The sequence below is a fragment of the Camelus ferus genome, chromosome 6 (genome assembly GCF_009834535.1).
Source record: "Camelus ferus isolate YT-003-E chromosome 6, BCGSAC_Cfer_1.0, whole genome shotgun sequence".
Lineage (NCBI taxonomy): Eukaryota > Metazoa > Chordata > Mammalia > Artiodactyla > Camelidae > Camelus > Camelus ferus.
The window spans coordinates 29611498-29624355 of record NC_045701.1 but is presented as its reverse complement, the minus strand read 5'-3'; the positions used below and the strand labels follow the sequence as shown (position 1 = coordinate 29624355).

The window sequence follows — 12858 nt, the reverse complement described above, 5'->3', positions numbered from 1 at the left end:
GTGAGATTTAAGAATACATGCTCTCATATCACCAACTATTATTCATCAAATAGAAATCAGAAAGCATCAGTACTAATTGTGGCTTTTTTTAAAAAATCTCTTCCATATATAGAAAACTTCTAGAACCTTTCTGAGTGGAGGAAATGGATCTGAGTAATGGATCTGTGGTGACTGAGTTTATTCTACTAGGGTTTTCTGCACCATGGGAACTTCAGATCGTCTTCTTTGTGACATTCTCCTTGATCTACGGGGCTACCGTGTTGGGAAATATCCTCATTATGGTCACAGTGGCATGCAGTTCCTCCCTTCACTCTCCCATGTACTTCCTCCTTGGAAACCTCTCTGTTTTGGACCTGTGTCTCTCCACGGTCACCACACCCAAGATGATCAGAGACTTGCTCGCTGAACACAAGACCATCTCCATATGGGGCTGCATGGCCCAGATGTTCTTCATGCACTTCTTTGGAGGTGCTGAGATGACTCTTTTGATAGCCATGGCTTTTGACAGGTATGTAGCCATATGTAAACCCCTGCACTACAGGACAATCATGAGCCACAGGGTGCTGGGAGGGTTTGTTGTGCTTTCATGGACAATTGGCTTTATACACACCATGAGTCAGATGGTATTAACAGTGAACTTGCCTTTCTGCGGCCCCCACATCATTGACAATATATTTTGTGACCTTCCCCTTGTGATTAAGCTTGCCTGTGTGGAAACATATACTCTGGAATTATTTGTCATTGCGGACAGTGGACTGCTCTCACTTATCTGTTTCCTCCTCCTGCTTGTCTCCTACACCGTCATCCTGGTCACTGTGCAACAAAGATCATCTGGAGGGCTCTCCAAGGCTCTGTCCACACTGTCTGCCCACATCGCTGTGGTCACTCTGTTCTTTGGGCCATGCATCTTTATCTATGCCTGGCCATTCAGTAGTTTTGCAGGTAATAAAATCCTTGCTGTATTTTACACTGTTATCACACCCTTACTGAATCCTAATATTTACACCCTGAGAAATCAGAAAATGCAAAAGGCCATGAGAAAATTAGTGTCAACATGTTAGCTCTGCACAGAACTTACAGATTTTAGGACTATATAATTAACAGCCTTTCAAATACTGTGCTAACAGAATATATCTTATATATAATATATGGTTTCACTATTTTATGTTAGAATCATAATCAGTGCAGAAAATAATAATAAAATATTGTAAAAAAAATAAAAAACAAAAAAATAAAATATTGTAAATTCAGTTAATGCTGTTATAATACAGAATGATAATTAGTAATCTGCAGCAAAATAAACACGTAAAATCATTGGATTCTTTACAACAGTCAATATACTAGTGAAGAAATAAATATGAAATCTGTGATGAGTACTATTAGAGATGATTCTAATAGATACAGATTACTAATGACAGTCATAAACTTATATTATTGTAAATGAGGTACTCTGAACAAATAGTGATTGAAAAAATGTTAACAACAATGGGAAATATATAATTCTAACCTCTTGAGACAAAACATAAAAGTAATCAATTTCATAGTATAGTGAATATAAGATGCCAGTGTGAATATAAGATACCAAAGGGAAAATAGTCAATGGGAGGACAATTTTAATAGAACTACAAAGAGCAGGCTTGAAACCACGTGCTCTGAAAAATGTCTTAAGTGTGTGCAGTTGACTTGCAAGCCTCAATAAATAAAACAGAAGCACACTTTTTGATTTTTTGTAATATACCATAATTTAAGCATATTTGCCATAATGATCATATTCATTTCTATCTCTACATAGTAAACAAAAAAATCTCAGTCTCACAACATATTAAAGGAATCCTAACCAGTGATAAGATAAAGTATACATTCAGTGCTGGACGGAATTATAAGTCATTTGATAAAACACTGTGTAAGGCTTTTATGTCTGTCAGCACACTCCAGATCTTCAGCCCCTCAGGTTACAAAACATATAAAATTGCAAATCATTTAAAATAACTTTAAAATCTATTAAAGATGTTAGAAGAAAATTTAAAAATCACACCTGAGGCCCAGTTTATACCTTGAACTCCAGGAAAATAAACCAGCATTGAACCATTGTCTACTCTGAGGACACCTACAAAATACCATTCCCTAGAGAGCCTGCTAACAGAACTTGGAATTTTGCAGCGCACTGTGGGCTGGGCTTTAGACCTGAACAAGGATGGAGACTGACTGAGGCCATGCCAAGGGCTCACATTCTGAAAAAAGAAAAAATTAGAAGAAAGCCTACCTAGCAGAAGGAGAAAGTAAGCAAAAAATGTCTCTACACTGATTCTTAGTGGAGATAAAATAAATGCTTCCTAATAAGGGTTTCACTCATCATCACACTCTTTGTATGCCCTAATACATCCATGTGAGAATTTTCTTTCAACTTGCAACTTAAGGGTGGTATCCGTAGGCATTTGGCAGAAGTAAACACAAGTATTCCTGAAAAAAAATTGTAGCTTGAAAAGAGGTGTTAAAAAATAAAATTCAACTGAGTAAATGTGAAGCTTTAATTAGCTTTATTAAACAATTCATGTCAGGCAGCATCTCATCTGGCAAAAAGATACTACAAAGTGTTACACAACATGGAAGTTTTAGAGTAAGGAGAGTGGGACCAGGAAAGAAAATCATATGCAAGTGAAAAACGAAAGTTCACTGGAGGAAAGTAAAAGTTCAGGTCTGAGCTTAGGCATTTTCCATTGGTGGAGCTTGTTGCTGGGCAAGAAGTATTCATTCCTCATGCTGGAGTGGTAAAGTAATTTCTCTTCCTGTTTGGGAGAACAACATGCATCCTTTCACACTGGGATTATTATCCAATGACAACTGGGGTAGCTGACGATGCATGAATGGTGGGGCACGAGAGCTCTGTTTACAGGTCTTTTCAACTCCAATTTTAATTGAGGTTTTCTTTTCTTAATTTTCAGACAGGCTACACTGAACACTCACAGAAAGGTTTTAAAAGTGAAAATCCACAATCTAAAAACACAAAAAACCCTAGCATAAGTGAGAGTCAGGAGAAAGGGGAAAGACAATGCACAGAATGGTAGAAGATGATTATAAATCAGGTATCTGATTAGGGACCTTTATCCAGAATACAAGAACTCTTACAATTTTGAAATAAAAAGACAACTGGATTAAAAATAGGCAGAGGATATAAGTAAATAAGTCTCCATAAAAGATATACAAATGGCCAGTAAATACATAAAAAGATCCTGAACATCATTAGACAAGAGGGAAACACAAATCAAATTCATAATAAGAGACAATGTGACACCCACTAGGTTGACTATAATCAAAAAGACAAACAGTAAGAAAGGTCAACTAGGATGTGGAGCAATTGGAACCCTCATAGTTTGCTGGCAGAATGTAAAATGGTGCAACCATGTTGAAGAGAATTTTGGTAGTTTCTCAAAGTGTTAAACATACAGATAACATATGACCTAGCAATTTCACTCTAATATCTATGCAACACACACAAAAAATGAAAACATACCCACACAGCAAATTGTACACAAATGATTACAGCAGCTTTAGTCAAAATGATAAAAGAGTTGAAACATCCCCAAATGTTCATCATCAAATGAACAGATAAAACAAAATATGCTATATCCATACAATAGAACATTACTTGGCAATTAGCAATCCCAGCTCTCAGTTTCTCCCTGGGGAGCAAAAGAGTTGCTCCACGCAACCAGCTCCTCAGTTTTTCCGAGGCCTCCCAAAGAACTAGAATCTACCTCACCAATCACTTCTGAGAAGTGAGATCCCTGAGAAGTCTGTAATTATATAAAAGACAATAAAATTAAAAAGCAAAAATAAAAGACTTGGCATTTCCAAAGATTTCTCACCTCTCCTCTACCCTCTCCTCCTTTTTCTGTATCTGCAAATATGCCTTCATGGTGCATCTCTGTGTACATGGTTTCTCTGTCTCTACATCTTTTCTCCTATTTTTTCCATTATGTCTTTTCACTTTTCCCCCTCTGTTCTCTCTTTTCCAATTACCTCATTTTTCTATCTGTCTTTCTGGGAATTTATACTACAGATAAACTTCTACATTAGCAAAATGATTCAAAGGTATTTATCTGCAGCACAGATTATAATAGGAAAAAAAACTGCAAAAAACATTATTTTCACCTCTTTCCCTCTTTCTTCCACTTTTTAACATCTCCTACTGCATTTCTGGATGAACTGGACATAAATTTGAATGAAAGTATACTTAATCATATATTGTATTTGTTTTGTAAAAGTTAAGTTTGTTATTTCAATTTTAATGTGACTCAGATTCATTTCACTTTTCTTTTTAATGTATAACAAAAACTAAGATAAATTGATTTTTATATGATTGAATATTTTTTCTTCTGCAACATAACTTAATTGAAAAATGAAAAGGTCTTCATTTTGCTATAGCAGAACAGAGGAACTACACATTCAAAGACGTGAATAACTGTAAATACCAAGATCACAATAGAGTAATTTCTTTTACTTGAGAGGGTATATCCCTAGAGGAACTATTCTACAAGACACCATGAGTTTCTCTTATTTAAGGAGAATTATTCCTGAAAAAACTTTTGAGCATAACATATTTTCTCTCTACTTAACATTTCTGCATAAAAATATGCAGATAGGAACAAACTTACCATTGACTTAGTCTCATTACTTAATTTCTAATTGAACATCAATGTCTTCTTATCACTTATATGAATTATATAATAAGATCTAAAACAACCTCCCCAGGCTTATTACTTTCATTATGCTTAATAAGCATATGTGCCATTTCATTATCACTCTCTCTGATGGAATGCCAAATTCAAAATCCTAACAAGACCCAGTGTGGCCTTAGCTGGCACATGTTTTGAATATTTAATCCTCAAAATATTCTTCTCTTTTCTTTTTTCTAATTCTGATTGACATTCTAATAATTCCCATTGGAAGTATTCTGCAGGCTTAAGGTAGCTATAAAATCCCAAACCATATCCCCTACTGCATCACAAACTGTAGAGTAGATTTTAGAATCTTTGTTGTTTCACTATGTGAACATATATTTAAGGTAAAATTCTAGAATGATCTGTTAATCTCTGTTCATCAGAAGGAAGATAATAGGCATTTATTTGAGAGTAGCGCTTGGACCCCGGTAAGGTGAAATTTTTGCTCATTCTTCATATTTGAAAGAAATTAAGAGGATGAAGAAATAGGAAAAAAATCATACTGTTTGGGACATTTGCTGCCTTAAAATGCATGAGAATAGAATGATGCTGCAGAAACAAAAGGTGAGATCAAAATCCAGACATACAGCACTTTCTACCCTGTCCCTCAAATGCACCTCCTGCCATGTCCTCCTGAGGCTTATTAGTACTATTTTAAAGGGGCTAAAATCTTTAATCCTAACATTATTTAAAAAAAAAAAGTGAAAATGAAAATAACTTTATGAGATCACCCTCTAGATTTAAATTGGGGTACCATCTGATTTTCAGAAATAAAGGGAAACAGGAAATCAGGAATCCAAAGTCAGAAGCGGTAGGCTGAGTCCCAGAGACAAACTCCACTGCCTTCACAAGTTTGCAAACCTCTTGGTTCCGATGCTCGGCAGTCATATGGTCCTAATACAATCATAAGGCTCAGAGTTAGGGATCTTAAAACAAGAAAGACTTGATTCACAAACCCTAGCTGAATTAGAAAAGAAAACGTTATGTGGACATCTCCTTGAACCTCTACAATTTCCTACTCTGAAATGACTCAGATTTAAGCAGTCACCATCTCTTATGGAATTAACTCCAGGGCAGGGACAAAAGATCTAGTGAGATGGTGTCCACGTTAATCACTTTTTTACTAGAATTTGTCTAATCACTAAATGTTTTAGCTCAGTTTAAGCAGATGTGAATTGGCTACTATTCATTTCATTTAATCTTCATATCAACCCTGTGGAGTAGAAAGGTAGATATATTGTTTCTCCTTTGTAGATCAAAAAAAAAAAAAAAGGTTTAAAAAGACTAAATGACTTGCCCAAGATTAGGCAGTTACAGAAATTGCAGAAATATTAAATTAGATAGGATAATTCCCAAACCAGGGCTTTTCATATAACATTCATAATACTGTCTAAAATCTTAGAATATTAAATGACAATAGTGATTTCCATTATCTAATTTAACTACTCCATTTAATTTATAAGTTATTATCTGGATGAAGATCTGTGCAACTGAATAAAGTTTTACATAATCCTCAACTTTAGTACCAATTACATATTTTTGATTCCTCAGACTGATCCACATTTTTTAAAACTTGTAGAAATAGGTAACAGTATATTGTAATAACTTTAGATACAGAATCAATACAGTATCAGAAACCACACTGCCATTTTTTAGTTTCATTAGATATATTCACATCGGTGACGGCGGTGTTAAGGAGAATTATTTTAGAGTACAGAGACAAGTTATTTCATTTTTATCAGAATGAGTTAAAAGCCAAAAACATATGTCAGAGAATGTGAAGTAACGAATGACTGATTGAGATCAAGTAAATCTCAAAGAGGATTATACTCAGGAGGAAAGGCTTAGCACTGAAGATCAAGTTAAGCATTCTGAACATGTAGAAAAATCCATTCTAATGGAACACTTAGGAAGCACCCACCATGCTCACTCCACCATGGAATGAGAAAAACAATCTATTATCTCAGAATTAATCGAAGGACAGGCTTCGAATATAATGAAGCAGAACAGATGTAGAGAACAAAGTGAAAACAGATTTAAGACTGAAAGAATGTGGGCAAACAAGAGGAAAAAGAAAAAGAATCATAAGGAAGAAACTGATGAAGAAGGAAAAGCAGGGGATATAATAAGGAAGAGAAATAGCAAGAAAAAATTTAATAAAATTTAAAAAGAAAAGAAAAAAGAAGCTAAAGAAAATAAAAAATAATAATTGAGAAAATGAGTGTATTACAGTAGAATTAGCAGAAAAAGAATAGGAAATGATAAAAAAAAAATAGTAAGAAAGAAGTAATAGGAAATGAATGGGGAAAGATTAAGGACTGAGATGCTAGGATGGTGATCAGATCCCCAAGCAGGAGCTGGTCTGACAGCAGTTGGAATCTAGGCATACTCAGTGTTGCCTGCGGATGTTGTGTGTCTGCACAATGAGAAACAGAGGAGGGATATAGGCACCCTCTCTACCCATACATCTTCAGTGGCAGATATGTTTTTGTATCACTTGAAATAATGTGATATAACCTTAGAACATTTTCATCACCCTAAAAAGGAAATCTCATACTCACTAGCAGTCACTCCCATCCTACCCCTATCCCTAGGCAACCACTCTTCTACTGTCCATCTCTATAGGTTTGCCTTGTCTGGACGTTTTGCATAAATTGAATTATACAATATGTGGTCCTTTGTGACTGGCTCCTTTCACATAGTGCAATGGTTCTGAGGTTGATTCATGTTGTAGGCTGTATCAGTATTCCCTCCTTTTGCTACTAAATTGTATTCCATTGTACCCATAGCATTTTTGAAAAACAAGTATTGCATGTAATTAAAAATCAGGGGAAATATTGTTATATGTCACATTATAGCATTTTGTTACAATTAGCAATTTTTTATTTTTACATTATTTCAATAGTCAGAGACAAGTACAGATATCACAATATATGAGTATTTGTTTATAAAGTGTTTTCATAATTATAGTAATATAAAAATTAGAAAGCAATCACAAATATCTTTAAAACTTTAAAGCATAATTTATAATAATATGTAGAAAAGGTCCACTATTTTCATGCACCCCTACGGACTATCCTGGGCATCCCCTGGGATGAGCAAACCCTACTTTGGAGACCACTGTATAAACTAAACCTTGATTATGGATATCTCTAATATGGTTAGAATTCTTATTTAAGCCAGATTATTCTGCAAAGGCGAATATTTACATGAGAAATATCTTGATTGCGTGCTTAAATAAAATAACACCAGTTGATGGGACACAATAATTTATAATTAACTTAAACTGAGGAATACACACATTTTTCTACCACTTACTAATGAGAACAAAGAAGAAAACTCATTGTAACTTTAAGAATCTTAACTGCAATGCTTTATTTTTCTCATCTGTCAGATGATATATTAGACTACATGTTCTATATGGCCAATTCCAGTTCTAGTAAGCTTTAATTTTATTAGCTGAGATAGTAAAAATCTTTTATATATTCTGACAAATTTTACATTATAGGAAAGTGTCTGTGGGAATAATATCATTTGGCTATCATTCTGAGATCTGAGGGAAAATTAGGCTATGAATACATGGTGAACAAATAAGACTGGGCTAGTATTAATTAGATTTAAGAAGAGGATGTTGAGCAGATGCAGGATTAGGGCCAAATCAGGTGTGTAACTAGGGGAAATCTTTAAATTAGATGAAATGTAGGGTTCTTGCTTGAGATCTAAGTGTCCACTTTGGAGTAAGGGTACGCAAGGGCACCAAAGCAGAACAAGGTGATGGGAACTAGTCAGGCACAAATTCAGAAAACAAGGCACAAAGTTGCAAACCAGGAACTAGGGATTCTACAAGAACTGAAGGAAAGAAGCATTAGCAAAATCACTTTGCTCTGTGGGGATGAAGAGAGGGGACAAAAACCCAGCAACTAATCTAAACATTAGAAGCAGTGAACCATGAACAACAAGAACAACAATAACCTGATAACCTTAATCATGATTAATTTTTCTTTTAATCAGGAAATTCCTAATATACTTCAAGCAAAACAGCTGAGTCCTATAGGACCACAGTTATATAGAAGCACATGGTTAAATAGGAATGCAAGTGTGCCTACCAGAACAGTGTCTTAAAGGGGGATGGGGAAAATGAAGGGCAGAATGGTGAACTCAAAACATAAAAGAATTATGGGGCATAAATTGATTTCAGCTGGGGAAGTGCTAGATGTGGCAAATACTGATTTATCTGGAGAAGAGCTATGGAATAGACGAAAAGGTGATTACAACACACGATGTTTTGCTCTTTGTTATTCTGCAGACTTGGGAGTGATGGAAAGGGAGAACAGCACAGTGGTGAAAGAATTCATTCTCCTTGGTCTCGCCCAGTCTCAAGATGCTCAACTCCTGGTCTTTGCACTAGTATTAATTTTCTACCTCATCATCCTCCCTGGAAATTTCCTCATCATCCTCACCATCAGGTCAGACCCTGGCCTCACGGCCCCTCTCTACTTCTTTCTGGGCAACTTGGCCTTCCTGGATGCATCCTACTCCTTCATTGTGGCTCCCAGGATGCTGGTGGACTTCGTCTCCAAGAAGAAGGTGATCTCCTATAGAGGCTGCATCACTCAGCTCTTTTTCTTGCACTTCCTTGGAGCAGGGGAGATGTTCCTTCTAGTTGTGATGGCCTTTGACCGCTACATTGCCATCTGCCGTCCTTTACACTACTCAACTGTCATGAACCCGAGAGCCTGCCATGTCTTGCTGTTGGTTTTGTGGCTTGGGGGCTTTACTCATTCCATTGTACAAGTGGCCCTTATTCTCCACTTGCCCTTCTGTGGCCCAAACCAGTTGGACAACTTCTTCTGTGATGTGCCACAGGTCATCAAGCTGGCCTGCACTGACACCTTTGTGGTGGAGCTCCTGATGGTCTCCAACAGTGGCCTGCTCACCCTCTTGTGCTTTCTGGGGCTTCTGGCCTCCTATGCAGTCATCCTCTGCCATGTCAAGGGGCACTCTTCAGAAGGGAAGAGCAAGGCTCTTTCCACATGTACCACACACATTATCATTGTGTTTCTCATGTTTGGGCCTGCCATCTTCATCTACACTCGCCCCTTTAATGCCTTCCCAGCTGACAAAGTAGTTTCTCTTTTTCACACTGTAATCTTTCCTTTGATGAACCCTGTGATTTATACCCTTCGCAACCAGGAAGTGAAAGCCTCCATGAGGAGACTATTGAGTCGGCACATGCTTTGCTAAATGCAACTGAAAAGTGAGAAAAGCCAGAAAGGAGAAAGTTCATTTGGAATTAATTAAATTATTTATTTATTAATGCACTGAATCAGTCAGTCATTTAGCAAACACTGCATTTCTTAAGCACTTCCAATTTTCAGGCACCTTTCTAGGTACATAAAAGAGCCAGGTAAGATTCCAAGTCTCCTGGTGTTACAATCAAGTGGATAAAGGCAGGTTAAACTACTAAATTAAAAAAATAATACCTGAAAGAGATGGGTCTCTGAAGCAAATCAAAACTAATGTTATGATGGTAGTTACTTTGTTTTTGGTTGTTAAGCAAGATCTTACTGAGTAGCATTTAGCTGATACCCAAATGACTTTTAGAAAACAACCATGCAATTACCTGGAGACAGAAAATTCTAGGCAGAGAAGATGACTAGTACAAGCACACAAAGATCTTATGAGCTTGGTACATTTGAAGATGATAAAGAAAAATATAGTAGCTGTAGCATAGTTAATAAGCAGCAGGAATTGAAGTTGGACAGGTTGGTAGGAGAAAAATCATGTATGTTAAGTGATGATAAAAAGTTCAATCTACTCAAATTTCAAAGAGAGGTCATCAAACGGTATTAAGCAAGAGAGTAACTAATGTTTCCTATTTAACTTAAATACGACATTGAGTTCTTACAAAATCACACAAAGGGCTGCTAGAGTAGACTTTGCTGTGGCACCCAGTAATAATTCTCAAAACAGTACCAACAAATTGATGTATATATAAGGAGTTTCTTCCTAATAGCAATTATGAAGCTGGGGAATATAGAAGTCATATTTTGACTGCTGTTTCCAGGATCACAGCACTTGAAACATAGCCTACGATCAAGAAATAGTCCAGAGCTGTTCTACTATTACTAGATATCCCCACACAAAATGGAAGCTTTACATTCCGTCGTCTCTATGCCCACTTCCACCATTTCTAAATTTAAATCTTACATAAACAAATCAGGAGTTCTGAGGATACATCAGGATTTGATTTTAATCCTGGAGATCTATGGATGAACCATAGAAAGACTGAGTGTTATGAAGGCTGCAAATCAGCTTAAACCCAACAAAATCTCTGTTTATATTAAAGTAGGGTTTCTCAACCCTGGCACTATTGACATCTGAGCCCATACAATTCTTCATTGTGGAAGGTTATCCTATACACCACAGATCGTTTAGCAGCATTTCTGATCTACTTACTAGATGCTAGTAGCATCTCCTCAGTTGTAGCAATCAAAAATATCTCTAGCTCTGCTTAATGTCCTCCAGAGGGCAAATACACCCCCAGTTGAGACACACTGGATGAAGGGAATTGACCTCCACTATACTGATCTAATAACAAGATGGATGAACCTTCTTTGGGGGCAAGTAACATGATCTGGAGCCTATATAACTTACAACTTTTAATAAAAATATCCATAATTTAATAGAAAATTATTAGAAATACCAAAGGATAAAAATACATAATCGAAATATAAGAGGAAAAAGATGGATAACTAGAAGATAATCAGATTATCCAGAGTATAAAAGTAAATAAAGATAACATAATTATAGCTGTTAGTATATTCAAGATAACATAAGAAAAAGTGTAGTAAATATGTTAAAAAGGGAGAGACAATTTCAACTGAGAATTGGAATCCATAAAAAGAATTAAAAGGAAATTCTACAATTCAAAAAAATCTGAAATAAAAATATTATTAGATGATTTTAAAATCAGATTAAGCATAGGTGAAGACATAAAAAGTAAACTGGAAGTTAAAGTCAATAGAAAATACTTAAACTGAAATGCAAATAGGAAGAAAAGTGGAATACACAGGAAATGACATTAGAGATTTGTGAGATACAATGAAAATGCCTCACACACATGCAGGTAAAGTTCGAGCAGGATAGGGAAAGGGGAGAATGGAAGAGATGCAGAGATAATCACCAAGATTGTTTACAAACTGATGAAAGACATTAATCCACATAAACAAAAACTCTATGAACCATAAGCAGAATAAAGACCAGTAAAACACCCAAACACATCAATATGAGACAGGTGAAAATTTAAAAATTTTAATCTTAGATGCCTCTGGGATGAGGAATGCACATTGATTTCAAAGGAACAACAGAAAGATTGACAGCTTTCTTCATAACAGAAACATGGGATCCAGAGGACAATGGAGTAACATCTTCAATGTGCTGAAAGGAAGTAATACCAACCTAAAAGTCTAAAGGATATTAAAACATAGTCTTTAAGTGAGGTGAAATAAAGTCGTTTTCAGAAGAACAAAAATTAGCAAATCTGTTGTCTAAGAAGTTGCACTAACTAAATATTGATAGCAGTTCTTCAGGTCAAAGAAAATAATCCTGGAGGGAAATACTAATTTGAAGGAAAGAATAAAGAAGTAGATTTTAAACTATGTTGACACATGTAAACAAGTACACACTGAATAATGATTGTACAAAAAACAGATATCTTCTGGGACTTGTCATATATATGATATATAAATATTATACACATATATATGAATGCATGACAGTTGTTGCAAAAAATCAAAGATAATTTACATTTAATGAGATTATTCATATGGTTAGACTAAAATCTGATTTCTTGCCAGATATTTCATATTTATGTTTTTCCACTTTTTCTGCTTTCTTTTCATTTAATCGAACAAAGCAAGGAAATGGATTTTCTCCTACAGCCTCCAGAAGGGAATGCAATTCTGTGAACACTATGAGTTTAGCCAACTGAGATGTGCATCAGACTTCTGACCTAAAAATTGTAGGATAATAAATTTTGCTATTTTAAGTCACTAAGTTTGTGGTAATTTGTTACAGCAGCAATAGTAAACTAATACCCACAGTTTAGTAAAGCAGTAACGTAGTAGCATATTTT

The 12858-nt window shown here is 35.6% G+C and overlaps 3 protein-coding genes across 4 annotated transcripts in view; 2 read left to right on the top strand and 1 right to left on the bottom strand.

The window, feature by feature from the left end:
* The window catches only part of LOC102505575 (olfactory receptor 11G2), a 442453-nt gene that overhangs the window by 232286 nt on the left and 197309 nt on the right, over window positions 1-12858 (bottom strand). The gene's annotated exons all lie outside the window — the stretch shown is intronic.
* LOC102515207 (olfactory receptor 4L1) lies at window positions 97-1081 on the top strand. Its single transcript, XM_006191207.2, has one exon. The coding sequence runs from the start codon at window positions 144-146 to the stop codon at window positions 1059-1061; it is 918 nt and encodes a 305-aa protein (XP_006191269.2). The 5' UTR covers window positions 97-143; the 3' UTR covers window positions 1062-1081.
* LOC102514939 (olfactory receptor 4N5) lies at window positions 8383-10013 on the top strand. Its single transcript, XM_006191206.2, has one exon. It carries the CDS (start codon window positions 8850-8852, stop codon window positions 9963-9965), a length of 1116 nt encoding a protein of 371 aa, XP_006191268.2. The 5' UTR covers window positions 8383-8849; the 3' UTR covers window positions 9966-10013.